This window comes from Lutjanus erythropterus, chromosome 14 (genome assembly GCF_056507025.1).
Source record: "Lutjanus erythropterus isolate fLutEry1 chromosome 14, fLutEry1.hap2, whole genome shotgun sequence".
NCBI lineage: Eukaryota > Metazoa > Chordata > Actinopteri > Lutjaniformes > Lutjanidae > Lutjanus > Lutjanus erythropterus.
In genome coordinates, this window is record NC_139330.1 from 36,499,368 (window position 1) to 36,514,490 (window position 15,123).

At 37.8% G+C, this 15,123-nt stretch overlaps 1 protein-coding gene across 1 annotated transcript; it reads right to left on the reverse strand.

Moving 5' to 3' along the window:
* Positions 1 to 4,899: 4,899 nt before the first annotated feature.
* On the reverse strand, positions 4,900 to 14,835 carry vax1 (ventral anterior homeobox 1). The gene is made up of 3 exons (XM_084736596.1): positions 13,481 to 14,835; positions 11,584 to 11,771; positions 4,900 to 7,041 (listed from the first exon to the last, which is right to left on the reverse strand). Exons 1-3 carry the CDS (start codon positions 13,692 to 13,694, stop codon positions 6,499 to 6,501), a joined length of 945 nt encoding a protein of 314 aa, XP_084592722.1. The 5' UTR covers positions 13,695 to 14,835; the 3' UTR covers positions 4,900 to 6,498.
* Between the last annotated feature and the right edge of the window lie 288 nt (positions 14,836 to 15,123).

The following is a 15,123-nucleotide window of genomic DNA, read 5'->3' on the forward strand; positions in this document are numbered from 1 at the left end:
AATGGGTGGGGGTGGCTGTGGGGGGTGGAGAGGGTGCAGGAGGCGTAAATGTGACCTTTTTTTCCTCTGCGGAGATTCCCAAGACACAGTGGGGAGGACTGGTTTCTTTGGGTCTGCTCACAAAAGAGCCTCAGTTTTCTCTGTTACTGGACAGTCTCTGCATTTCTGCTGTGATTAGTCGGCCAGGAGAGGCAGAACTAAACTCAGAGCAGGACACAACATTGTCTGAATGTTACAAATATGCTTCAACTTGTGGCAGTGTCTTTACAAACCACTGTGTGCCGCAAATGGTGTTCTCTCTCCCTGAAGTTCATATTTTGCTCTGAAGTCCATTTTTTCTGTTCACATCAACAGGCAGGGGTGGACGAGGTACTGAGATCCTTTACTTAAGTAACAGTTGGAGAACCACACTGTGCATGTGAAAGGTAGGGACACACCGATTCATCGGCCGAACAGCAGTATCTGCCGATATTCACCCGGTTGACTGCAACTGGCTGTCTCCTACAAAGTTTATATATTACTAAAGTGTTTTCATAATTACGTTTTGGTGATAACTGCCTTGATTATGTTCTCGTTTCTGTGAAACAGTATATTTGTACACTGCGCCGGTTGGATGACGGACATACAAAGTGCAGGACTTTGACGCCACAGTCTGCACTTTGTGTCCAGACTCCTGCAACAAAAGCACTGTGGTTAATGTTCAGGAAAGATCATTACTTTGGTTAAGTAGTAATTAATAAATCTCATGTCTCAACTCACTGCTGACGTTGAATAATGCTGTAGTCACTATGACTCCATAGCACATTTTAAAACTGCTTATTTTGGAGGAAAACAAATGAAATATGTTGTCAGTAAATCACCCATTCTTGACAACTTGGACAACTCATGTCCTACCAATAAAACTGTTAAAGTTATTCATACTAACACTGTAATTCTTTTTTTTTTTTTTTTTTTTTTTTTTGGCGAGAAATGATTTATATATGTGTAGTATATGTAATTTATGAAATGTTTTGGTTTGTATTAATTTTTTAAATTTAAAACTTGCTCGGCACAAGAAAACAGCCTTGTCTCAGACAAGAATTCACAACTTCAAACAATTTAAAAATGTGTGAAAAGCCTTCAAAATCTAAAACTAACAATACCTACTGATAATATAGGTATAAAAATAGATTTTCATGAAAATGTTGGCACTTTAAAGTTGTGTCCTAGATTTCCGTCAACAGATTTTTACAAAAACATGATTTAATCAGGCATAAAATTGGTTAGCTATACCCTAAGGACCTCTGTCTCACTTCCTGGTTTTAAAAAGGCGGGAATACTGCTCAGGCACTGGTAAACTTTCTATTTTTCAGCAAATTCATTGAAAAATATTGTTATGTGTTTGGTGTATAGAATATTTTCATTAGAATTAATGAGCAACTTTAATAAATAAAATGGCTGCTCAATACAACTATGCTGTGAAATGAAAAAAAGTCTGATTTTCCATCCGATGGAGTTGACGTCCAGTTTTCATAACAAATTTAATCACTCAAAGGTTTAGTAGCCAAGAGTTTGATCTTTTAAAATAGATTTTCCAGCATAATTTAAGAGTAGCATTATCCCAGTTCTCAAGAATGAGTGAAATATTTTAGTGATACTGATTTACTATCAACATTTTTAACAATTAATCAACAACACTTCCTCATTATGTTAATTGACAATTTAGTTTTGGTTGGCATTTCACCTCAAACATATTTGACTGTTGTAAATTAGTTGTATATAAAGGTAAAGTCTAGGAGACAGTGCTGAATCGACATATCGGCAAATAAGATGACACTCACCTCCAGCTCTGGCATGATGTAACAGATTAACGGGGGCCGTGTCTTTTTATAGTGAAGGATTCTTTGTTCTCTGCTATGAAAAGGAAAAATAAATAACAAAAACAAACTGTTATTTTAAAGATCGTATTGGCCGATAGTTTCACATCCATACATCCTTATTAAAAGGCTTTTACTCTTGTAAAGGTACAGAAAAACAGCAAAAATATACATATAATTGTTTTAATGAATATTTAAAGTACAAACAGTAAAAGTACCCATTCTAATATTGTAGCTGTGTTCTAATTACTTGAAATACTACAGGGTAGTTTAATCTATAACATCACATCCTGTTTTATAAGATGATGATATGTTTTATATGTCAGATCTTAATCTGTAAATAAAGTATACTGGTCAGATACGTATAATGGATAAAAAGCACAATATTTGCCTCTGATCTGTCATGGAATGGAGGGGAAGTAGCATAAATTGAATGTGAAGCACCTCAAAATTACGCTTAACTACAGTGCTTCCACCACGGGCAACACTCACACACCATAATTCACAATGGTGCACTGCAACGTGCTCCACATCCTACAGCTACTGATGATGACCACTGCTGCCATTCATTTATTACGACCAATTATTAAATGATTTTTTCTTTTTGCGAGTTGCTTTCACGTGCAGTGTGTTTTGTGTGTGTTTGAGCGAGGATTCGGGAGAGGTGTTGTGCTCTCCTCCTGCTGCACACCTCTGCCACAACACGCCGGGCTCACCAAGCACCTTTCACTGACAGCTGAACAGATTGTCCTGGTACAGCCTCCTACCTCAGTCCACGTAAGTGAAGAGATGAAGTGAGCAGAGAAGAGCCACATCTCACAGTCTTCATCAGACTCAGAAATGTGGCTGAAAGTTTTGCTTTCTAATTTACATCAATGTAGCAAATGACATTATAATGAAACTGGTTTGTTTCCATATGATTGTTTAACAAAAAAAAAAAAGAAATCTGAAAAACTTGAAAATGCTGTATTATTAATGCACTTAAGTCAAATCACATTTCTTTTAACTGACATAGATGTACTCCTAAAAAAGAAGACCATCCTTTACTTCCTTATCTTTGATTGATGCTTGGTTCTTGTGTTAACTCAAAATTAAAATATATAATTCATAATTATTTTCACATGCAATATCAGCAGCCCCGAATGTTGCATTCAGGTCCCTCATCAGGGGCTTTGCAGCTTGCCTGAGAAGCATAACTCAGGGCAGAAAAGTTAGTAAAGGACTCACTGCTGCTCATAAAGGTTATGCTTCTGATTTCATGGTAACAGTTGACGTTGAGCATATCAACATTTTGATCAGCTGGATAAATACAGCATCAGGACCACAGAGGTAGTGTTCTTAAAATGTGAAATTCCAGGAGTTTTACCCATGCAATCTATTTTCCACCAGTCACAAACTACCCACTGCTATTTCAGGCAAATATATACAAATTGATACAAATGATCAATTATTTGATATTTTATACTTGACTAATCATTTTTGAAGCAAAGGGGCTAGCCAGCTGATTCCAGGTTCTCCAATTTAAGAATTGGCAGCTTTTCTCTAGTTTAAATCTTTTTAAACTGAGTATCCTTCTTTAGGGCTGCACAATTAATTGAAATAGTATCCATATTGCAACATGGCCAAGTGCAATATCCAAAGCACAAAAGCTGCATTTTTTTTTCGTAAAAATTTGGAGAAAACAGTGTTATATTGAAGTGCTGTAGTGCTGCAGAGATGTCCTGATCTACAAATCCTGTTCTCCAGATGTTAAAAAAAAAAAGAAAGAAAGAAAACGTTTGTTTGGTACAGGCCCCACCAAATGACACATCTTCTTGATTTTAATAGTTTGTTTTTTTTTTCAGTCAAAATGAAAATGGTATCATTTCCACTAATCATATTACAATCGCGATATACATGCCAAAATAATTGCAATCTGACTTTTTTTTTTACCCGATCGTACAGCCCTAATTTAGACTGTTGGTCATAAAAAACAAGAGATTTGACGAGTCACCTTGGAATCTGGAACAGGCAATATGTTGTTATATGTCACATGATTAACTGAGAAAATAACTTGCAGATTAATTGAAAATGAAAATAATTAGTTGCCTTACCTTTAATTACTTTTCCAAACCTCTCATTCCAGTTTATAATGCTGTTATTATTAGTTTGACTTTGAACCAGAAGTTCTACATATTGTTCCGCTGTAGTCAAAGATTAGTGTTACAGTTACTCACATTACTGTCATTTTGGGGGGGGTACTTTTTTAAGTCTGTCACTTTACTCTTATGCTGCTTCACTACGTATAAAATCATTATTCACTACTAAGCTGGCCTACAATTTGGCTGTAATACAGCGATCCAGTCACAAGCAAGCCAATGAAAAACCCCAAAACTCTGCAGCAGCACAGGTTTGGAGAGGTGAGCGTGACTGATGGAGTCATTTAGACTCAAGATCTGAAGAAACCCCTTTGACTGAATGCTGCTATTGATAAGCCATTAAACATCAACAGTTTGGAAGTAATTAATACTCTGAGTAGTTGTTGAGAACAATATGTTATACCTTTACTAAAATATTTGTTTAACAGCAGCAGTTTTACTTGTAGTTGACTAATATTTCAGTAATGTAACTAGTGCTGCAACGATTACTCGACTGTTAAATTATTCACCAGCTATTTTGATAATAAGCTAATGCTTTTCATATTTTTTATTAAAAAACGTTTAGATTTCAGCTTCTTAAATATGAAAATTATTTGGTTTCTTTGCTCCTCTCTGACAGTAAACTGAATATCTTTGGGTTGTGGACAAAACAAGACATTTGAGGACTTTGGGAAACACTGATCAACATATTCCACCATTTTGTGACATTTTATGGACCAAACAACTAATTGATTAATTATGAAAATAATCAGATTAATTGGTTATGAAAATAATCATTAGTTGCAGCCCTAGATGTACAGATTTTTGTACTCTTTCCACTTCTGATTAGTGGTGATAACCTCATAAATCATATGACCAAAGAGTGAGAGAAACATTGCGGAGCATACACTTCAGGCCGTGGTGTGTGAGGTATAACAGTCATGAAATTTATCACAACTTGATTCATAGCAACATGTATGAAAGAAAAATGAAAAACACACTTGTCTTTGTCTGTAGCCATATACATAATATATATGCACATTTGTACCACACATTTCACAAATTTCAAGATATTTCACAACAACAGCACCAAAGAGCTTTTGATTGATTCCTCAACCCCACTAATACATTCATTCATTCATTATTTTCCAGATATACTAATAATCTATTAATTACAGAAGTGAATAATTTACAATAAAATAACAATTTTAAGGTACATTTCTCATTTCCAGTACTTTTATACTACAATAATTCCATTCGGTCTCCACATGCATCAGTCTGCCTAAATCTGTCATGAAGGCTGTGGATTTTGAAAATTTCACGCAGGAAGGAAAGGTTATTATATTGTCTTAATGATTGAAAAACCTGTTACCTTGTAATGTTCAACAAAGCAAGCGGCTTACTAAGGCTGAAAAGCTTTTCTTCAGGAGCCACCCCCACCCCACCCCAACCCCCCCACCCTTTCAGCAACTCATTCCTGCGCTCAGCTCCAGCATGGAATAGAAACTGTACACCAGAACTCTGAGAACTCACAGTGGTATTAAAATCACAGACAGAAAAAAAAAGGAAAAATAAATCAGGTACTGCATCTTGAAGACAAAAATGCCACAAAGTGAAGACTTTTGCTGTAAAATGTTCAAATCCCCACCAAACCATAGAGAACAACACTGAACAATTGAACCATCGTACTGTATGACAACACCTTCTCTGGGTTATGTTTTGGTTTGGTCCAAACTTATTACAAACGGACACACAAAGACCTTTTTTGTGAGCTGGATTTTTTGCGAGGCATCTGCATAAGCAAATTGCATTCACGCATCAGATGCGTTGGGTTTGGTGCTGACACTGGCCTTGCAGTGACCTTCAAACAGAGCCGTTGTTTTTTTCTGCCCCAATTCTACGCTGAGAAATCGGCCTTGTGTTTTCATTCATAATGCTGCATTTCATTCTTTTTTTTTCTTTTTTTTGGGGATTTGCTGATTGGATCTCACAAACTGCTGCTCAGGTGTTTGACAACTTGCTTTCTTTCTCTACATCTACTCACTGCAGTGACATGCATCTACCCAACACGATCAAATAATAAAACACAACTCAGAAGGGTACCATCACTTTACACTTTCTGTCACCAACCCAACACCTCCTGCTATACACTATGTAGCACTTCTCCTGCAGCGATAGAAGCAGCCATATTCTCTTGGCCCCTGTGTTATATTGATATTTTGGATGAAAAGACAGGATGTTTGTTCACAGAAACCTGACAGAAATCTGGAACAAAGTCCTGTACGAACATTTTGTGCAAAATCGTTCCCCTGCCACCCTGTCTTTGTTAGATGAGCGTGAGTAGGTCTTTGTTTTCTTCCTGGTACAAGGCGCCAGATGTGCAACTGGAATACATGAACTGCTACAGAACTTGACACAGACAGATGAAAGAGAATGAGCGAAACCAAACAAAGACAGTAAAAGCCAAGAAAACAAGCAGAACGTGTCCAGAGGAGACAGGAATCCATCTTAGTAAGAACAAAGCATCATTCCAGAATTTTCTTGTCAATGGATTCTTTGCCATTGGTCCGCGAGTAAGGCTCGAAAGCAGAGGAGCTCAGGTAGCGGGCAGAAAGTTCCTGCAGGTTGCCAGCGAGCGAGCCAGCCATGGACAGGGGGTTGGAGGAAATGCGGGTGGCGACGCCGCTCAGTAAGGAGGGCATGGGAAAGCTGAAGAGGCCGTGAGCTGCTGGCGAGCTCTGCAGGCCCGCCACTGTTCCTGAGCTGGTGACTGCGGGCAGAGGAGGACTGCCGCCCGCCGTGCCAGTGCTGCCGCCGCTGCTGCTGCTGCTACTGCTGCCATTGCTGGCCATGGCCATGGAGGGAGGGCGCAAAGCAGAGCCCAGCGTGCCACTGCCGCAGTGAGGCAGGAGGCCCGGCAAGCCGGGAGGCGTGAGCAGGCGACCCTGCTCCAGCAGTCTGAGGACGCTGCAGGTTGCTGCCGTCTCTGAAACTACGGAACGCAGCTCTGAGTCCTTCCCCTGGTCCTTCTTCTGCTTAGTACGGCGGTTCTGGAACCAGACCTTCACCTGGACAGGAGCACACACGACAGAAAAAGCCTTTAGAAACACATGCTAATGTGCAATATAACTCACATATTAAATATAACCTGTATGTGATAGAAAGTATATTATTCTCTTGGGAAAAAGCTTTTCTAATGTTGGTGCAATAAGAAAAGTGACCTGCAATAATTCACATTGACTGATAGGTGCTGTAAAAAGGCCTGTGATCATGTGATCATGTCAGTGCTGCAGATAATTGCACCATAAGATATACAACTGTGTCCTCACACATGAAGTAGATTGCTTTTACCCAAAGTAGCAAAGTGTACGTCCATCCCCCACCCAATCACTGCATGCACCTTCACATCAGACTAATGTATAGTAGCTATACATGCTCTGTCTCTCACTTTCTCTCTCTCTCTCACACACACACACACACGCACACACGCACACACGTCCACCATGATTGTTGACTGATTGATCAAAAGCTGTAGTGATTTCATTCTGTCGTGGAGGAGAGGCAGGAGGTTAATCCAATCACAACTTTCTCACAGAAAGCCTTTCATATGTAAACACTGCTTCACTTTGTCAGCCTCACACATGACGAAAGCTTCACACATGAAACACATCATGATTTTACAGTTTTATGGCTTATTGATTGTTATTGATTATTCTGCGAACCTGTGCGAGAGAGATCGGCAGAAAATTAATCAGTAATCATTCTGAATATTGTTTGATTATTGAAGTCAATTATCAATCAAAAAATTCACAGTCGCTTGAGTCAGTGTTTCTCTGTTTCACATCAATGTAAATCAAATATCTCAGAGATTTTTTTGTTGGAGGAAACAGCAAATATAAAGATGTCACCTCAGGCTCTGAAAACTTGTGATAATTTTACATTTCCGTATGATTTTCTGACATTTTACATTGACATTTTAATTTGAAATCAGATGACATATTAATTGACCATTAATTGTGACTTCAATGACCTTATTAATTGTAACCATTGAATTTCTTTACCCTGAAAATGTAGGTTTAGCTTTCAGAATTATATAGGAGAGACGATAAAAATTAAGAAATCCTAAATTTGAATTTGACTTTTTTAAAATTAAAAGAAAGTTGCCATAATAACATCTCAGAAACTGATTTGTTATTCTTGGACTATTTGCTTAAACTTAAGAAAGTTAGAATCTGTGCTGCTGTAACAAATTTTAAGTTGACTGAAGTTGAGGTAATTTTGACTGACTCAAAACAAATAAACTTTTCTTGTCATATGTAATATTAATTTTGTTGTACTTGAACAAACATGTTCAATAAACTTAAGATTATAAGTTGAACTCTTCACTGATGAGCATTTATAACATTTAACATTTATCATTTATTTATTAGAGACACAAACAATTCTTATCTTCAAATATAAGAAAGACAAGTCTAAGGACAGTTTTAACTCTCAAACAATGTATGCTGGTAAGTCATCTAATGAACTGATCAAACTTCATTTAATGAGTTAATTGAACACTGTACAGTGCTTTCATTCAACTCATCATTTCAAGTCAAAAGACCTCAAGTTAAAAGAAATTGTTTTTACTCTGAAAATAAATTGAAATTTTGAGTTAAATTTACTTGACATGTATATTCAAGTTAAGTTAACACGAAATTATTTAATTCCTGTACACTGTAATCCTGGATAAGTCTGCAGTACTCAACAACAACAAAACAAAAACTGAGGCAATCAGTCACCACAATTTAATATTTTTTTTTTTAAGTTCATGAACTCAAAATTTAAGCTCATCTGAGCTTAAATATCTGCAGTTAGTTACATGTAGTTTTTGATTGAAGTTGATTAAGTCAGCTCAAATATTTTCAGTATGCAACTCAGAATTTTTATTTTTTCCTCTCATTGCAACAAGTTAACAGGACTGAATAATTTGAAGTATAAAAAGACATTAATTCATGTCCAGTAAAGTTCATTTTAATATGTAATAAATTTTTTTTGGGCACTTGTATTTTTTCAAGTGTGTAATTTTACTCGTATTTAAGTATCCATTACACTATATAATCTACTTAGTTACTTTTAAAATCATATTTGTGTACTGAGTACAAGTTGAATTTATTCAGACCTTTCATAACATTTTTGTTGCCAATGTGGCTTCACAGACCAATGAAACCATGTCATACTGACGAAAGGAAGAATACTTGGTACTTTTTTAGTATTTTTTAACACAAGTGCTTTTACTTGTAATCGATTACCTGCAATATTTCAGTATTGAAACAGCACTTGTACTTGAATACAAATTTCTGAGTACCACATGAGTTAAATAAACTTTACTGTCACTCAACATTTTTAAGTTATTAGAACTTGTAAACAAATTTCAAGTGCTCACATTTCATTATAATTAATTAATTTGAGCGTTCAGTTTTACAGTGAGTGATTTCTTTTACAGTGAGCTTTGACTGAAAGATACCTTTGTTGCAAGCAAAAAACTTGAGCTACTTTGTTCAAATATTTCAGAGATTTTGTGAGAAACATCTGCAGTATATATCAACAGTAAAAGGAGTATCCAGATAAAAAGAGAAAGAACTCATTCCCTATATTCTCATATTTAAAAGAATGCACTCTTACTGATACAATTTATTAAACTGTAGCGAGAGCACCAACCTTGTAATTTAACACGCTCAATCAAGTCATTCATCTGGCTCAACAGATCCACTTAGTTATTCTGTCATGTCCATTGTTCACTCTCACTAACCTCCTTAATTGAATTAATGTCAAAACTGAAACAAATAGAAGCTTTTTTTTTACCTGCAAGTCGGCTGTAATCACACCTCACTGCTTTCATATGAAACAAAATGTACACATACCAATCAGCAGCAAGCCTCCTGCTCAATCCTGCTGATAGTCCAATCACATCTGAATATATTTCTTTCACTACAGTAGGTGCTTTAACTCTTCAGCAGCTGTTAACAGGCATTTCATGGGCAGAGGAGAAGCCCTGCCGCTCAATCCTGTGTATATTTTCTGCTTGTGACTGCTCAGGAGGAACATCTTGTTCATTTTAGAGGTGACATTTCCAGCGCAAAGAAAACAGCAAGGTGAAGCTGGTAGCTCAAACAAAGATGATTAGGTGTGCACACAGCAAATGGCCTTAATGTACCAACCTGTGAGTGCCGCAGAACAAAATGTTAATTTCACCACGTTGTCATTAAAAGGCATTTCATGAGGACAAGAAGCAGACAGTGGAAGAAAATCCTGATGCCTTTGTCCTGCCTAAATAGGGAGCAAAGGTTGTTTTCTATATTACCTTCATGTGAGGAAAATAACATCTTCATACATTTAATCAGTTTGTTTTGAATTTATGTGGAAAAAGAAAAACAGGAATTGTGTCGATCAGATGAAAAAGAGAAATTTTAGAAGATTTAAAATATAATATTTGTTGCAAATCAGCCAGTAAAATTTACATAGCTGTTAACAAAAGAAATTGTGACCTTGTTGTGCATCAACAAACAGATTCAAGTTGTCTCTTGTGAGAAAAGGTTGACCTCGAGTGGAGGTCTGTGAGAGCTGGATTGAAAGCCACAACACATTAGCACCAAAGACCAAGCCGACGGTGGCGTTAGCCGTTTTGCACATTTTCAAAAATAAATAAATTAGATGAATGAAACTGGAGCTGAAAATACACCAGAGCTCCGGAGCGGGCAACCAGGGCTTCCCTCCTGTCCGAATCACACGAGCTGACTCGCTGTGGAATCTGGTGTCAAACACCGAGTGCAAACGCAGTTCAGCCGCCGTGAAAACTGCGTGACCCACTGCTGACCCCGCACGTCTGACATGCGGAGGAGGTCTGCGCTCCAGGCAGTCACCTCCAACAGCTTAACATATATGTACCACTGCATTAGATTTATTGTAAATACATCTACTTTACAGGGATACATACAATTAGAAATCCTTAAAAGACAATTCATGATCTAAATGTAAATCAGTGGGTCACCCCAGCGCTCAAAACACTGAATCAGAACCTGTGAGCTACACATTACACTACATGACCTGACAGGTCTGAGAATATTATGCTACCACACACAACAACAACTGCAGATTTTTAACGATCCTTGGTGACTTTAAGGTTGTAAAACATGCCGATGTTTTAATAATGATCAGCTGTGAAACACAAAATAATTATTTCCATCTCAGCTCAGTCTCTTAATCATGTATGCGGACAGAAAATGAATGCACCTTTAACTTAAATAAACTGCTTTGTCTGAAACACATTTAATTATTTATTTGTGTCAGGGCTGACAAATGAAAGAAATTATATGATTATATGTGTAAATTCACATTCTTCTGTGGTCCTAACAGATCGTAACATGATTCTCTGAGGTCAGAATAGATAGTAGTATTTGCTGTAAAATGATAGACACGTGACATCAGATTCACACTGCACATTATTGCTATGTCAGTTACAAATATCCATGTAGTAAGTATCCATGCTGTCTTTTGCACAGAATATTTTACAGTTTGCACACAATAAATTTTTTTAAGTACAATGTACAAGTAGTACAAGGCCCACATACCTGCGTCTCAGACAGATTGAGCTGGCGGGCCAGTTCTGTCCGTTCCCTCCCGACCACATACTGGCACCTCTGGAACTCCATCTCCAGCCGGTAGAGCTGCTCAGCAGTGAAGGAGGTGCGGGTTCGCTTGGGTCGGTCCAAATCCAAACCCTTGGGCAGGATAATCTCTCGGATAGAGCCTTTAGCATCTGCAACAACAAGTCCTTTAAATTAACCACACTGACACACAACTGAGTGACAGAACACATGTATGATCATATCATTTATTCCCATGGTGTAGACTGATTGTTAACTACATTATTGTTATTATTATTATTATTATTATTATTATTAGTATTAGTATTATTAGTATTATTAGCATCATTATTATTATTGGCAGCACAAAAGTGGAGATGCTTAGAATTTATTATGAGTCAAGTCTGAATTCTAAGTTTAAATTGTTTTTTTTTTTTATTTTAATTGTAGTTAGACTAAATGCAATATAATTTAATAATTTACTTATTGTTTAAATAATGCATTACATCTATGATTTTACAACAACCTACTTTTTAAATTATGAATGGGAAAATATGAACCCAGAATAAATCCTATGAACAGAAAACAAAACAGAAAATTCTGTTATTTGCTATAAATTCACTGTAAAAGTCTTGAAAATATACATTTAAATACATACAAAGTGTACACCTAAAAATATGACATGAAAGTGTATTAAGTGCAATGTTGTGCTTCCATTCCAGCTCCCTCATGTAATCTGAACCTCTACTAACACAGAAGACAGAAATTACAACAAAGGGAGCTGCCGTCAAAGTTCTATTAAATTAAACCAAACTTCTGCTTACATTTTTAAAGCTGGTATTACATTGACTAAAATTGAAATCATGCTAAATAAAATTGGTTTCAATGCTGTGAGAAATTCAGTCATCATTAATTTATTTTTAACAACCAGACAAATATTAAATGATTGCTCTGCAATAAAATATTTGAATAGAAAAGCTTTTTCTATATTTTTAGTGCTGTCATTATATCTGCTCTGTCTCATCATATCTTGCGTAACTAATCCTCTGCTTTAGTGAAGTTATATTTATAGTTTGTTTTCATACACTCTCAGTGTTGGGCCAACACTGCGTGAAGGAAATTACGTAAATGACTCCCTGGGCAACTGACACTCATACACACTATTCCACGTCTGATTTGTTGACATTAAATATCTGTAAAAACAAACTCCTTTCTCCATCTTCTTTCTCTCTTTTAATAATTATCATTTTCATATTTATTACCCATAAAGTGTAATACATGCAGGATAAATGCACAACCTCGCACATTTAAATTTACCCAGACACGACACATTTTTTAATAATTTAACGTGATCACATTTAACATGAATATAAAATGTGAGGAAAGATTTAGCTTGTCATAGTGTTTACATAAAATTGGAAAAAGTGAAAAAATAAATCTTATGCAGTATGGCCTAAAATTAAAGATATATTTCTTAAATAACAATAGGCCGTTTTGCATGACAAATAATTTATTTTTTTGTGTTCCTTTAATTGTATTCAAACTGAAAAACAATCTCTTTTATTTAAAACAGGCTCCATACATGAAAATTAAACAAACCATCATCATAATTTTGCTAATTGATTTTTTGTTTAAGGCTGCATTTTGCTATTAACTTTAAAGTTAAGTGTAAGCCTCCTAATTAAAAGTAAAATAGATGACTTGTCAGATTTCTCCCTATGTATCAACAACCATCATTTTTTAACTTTTTCTCTCTCATATTCCTGTATGAAAAATGCATGTAGACTAACAGATAGTGTTTTGCTCAAATTAATCTGTCTGATCTGTGAAGTATGAGTCTGCAAGTTCAAAACAAAAAACAAAAGAAAGAGATGAGCCTTACCTCGGACTAATATTCTCCGACAGTAGTCCGGGTCCCCCGTGCTCCCCCTGGTCTTCTCGCAGTTGTCCACGGTCCCAGAGGGGGAAAAGGAGTCCTGCTGCTCCTTGAGGAAGCTTTTGGACAAACTGCCCTGGGAGTCCTTGTCGTCTTTCCCCTTCTTTAGTCCATTCTTCAGCCCCATCCCTTCCGTCTCTTGGTTGTACCTGACCTCCATGCTCAGTTTATCCTCTTGGACCTGCAGCTCGTCCGCCTCTTTTTTTCCTTTGTCAGGTGAAAAAAAAAGGAGATTACGGAGAACACAGTGCACCAGATCGTCTGGACAGTGTGGGTTTTAGTTTCAAAAACAGCACCTTTCAGCAGGGCACAGTCAGCTATCTAATGTTTGGTGAAATACTTCCGTTGCCCGACCAAGGAGCCCTATTATCACTGACCAAACTCCCTTGCCCAATGATCATGGACTTCTCAGTGAAACTCAACAGTAATTCAATGCCCCCCTTTCCTCGTTACATAGACATCAGGCTGATAGATGATCTCCAAATAATCAGAGCCATGGATGCGCACTCGCTGTTTCAATTGATTACGGTAATTTTGCTGCCTCCACATTTGCGTAACCTCATGAATACACTAAATTGTTTGGGGAAATAGATCAGGTCTTGATAGAGGGGTTTGCTCGTCCCGTCCCCCTCAGTTTGCCTGCTCTCAGTCCAGAGAATCAAGACAAATGATTGGTCTTGTCTCGCAACCAAGCCTCCCTGAACCCCACATGAACGCACACAATCACAGGGGTACGACTCCTCCAGCCCTGAAAAAAGTTCCCGGGTGCTTCATTCTTCCATCCGCAGAACACAGCCAGACTTTTTTCCCCCCGACTTTTTCACGGCGCACCTGATTGCCGCAGCATGTCAGCGAACTTTGATCCCGTTTTTCCCTTTGGCTCTCTCGCCAATCAACGGAATTCTGCAATGTGCGGATCTCGCCACTATGCTATTGTAGGCAGAGAGACTGGGAGAGAGCCAGAGAGGAGGGAGAGAGAGACAGACAGGTGAAAAGGATAATGAACAAATCCACGTCGAGCAACATTTACGGAGGCAGTGACCCGGCCGCTTCGAGTGCTGGAGCAACACCGCGCTCTGCTTTAGCGGGAATTGTGTCAAAGTTTCCTGTGTCGTCCTGTGTTCATTGAAAGCGCTACGCAGAGCAACCTGGCGAGGTCCTGGCCGCTAACGCCACATTCTTCAGTACTCGAATGACTGCACCCCAGAAGCCATCTCCAGTTCTCATAATCTTAACCTGCACATTAGAAAAAGACAAAACAGGGGAACAAAACTTGTCATTAGTGCTTAGGCTACCTACACTCTCTCTCACTCACTCACTCATGCATACCTCTGGAATGGCCCCTACCTCTCTCCACCACTCGCCTTCCAGCCCACTACCCACCCACCCAACCACCAACTCTTAGCTATTTTCATTGTCAGTGCAACAATATCTCTGAACACAGCAGTGGCCAGTAATCCAATAAGACCATTGATTAGGCCACAATGATTCAATTCAAACCTGTGGCCTAGTGCAAGGAGCATTCTCTTGCCCTTCTTGTCACCTTAGCTGGCCAGAAGCCCTCTTCAAGCTGCCCCCCTCCCTGAGTG

What these genes read in the sequence shown, in the direction of transcription:
- vax1 (XM_084736596.1), bottom strand. Translation starts at nt 13,694, where the DNA reads ATGGAGGTCAGGTACAACCAAGAGACGGAAGGGATGGGGCTGAAGAAT. An exon ending in TCGGAGAATATTAGTCCGAG is followed by an intron (nt 11,772 to 13,480) that starts GTAAGGCTCATC and finishes TTGTTGTTGCAG; the next exon opens with ATGCTAAAGGCTCTATCCGA. An exon ending in TCAATCTGTCTGAGACGCAG is followed by an intron (nt 7,042 to 11,583) that starts GTATGTGGGCCT and finishes GCTCCTGTCCAG; the next exon opens with GTGAAGGTCTGGTTCCAGAA.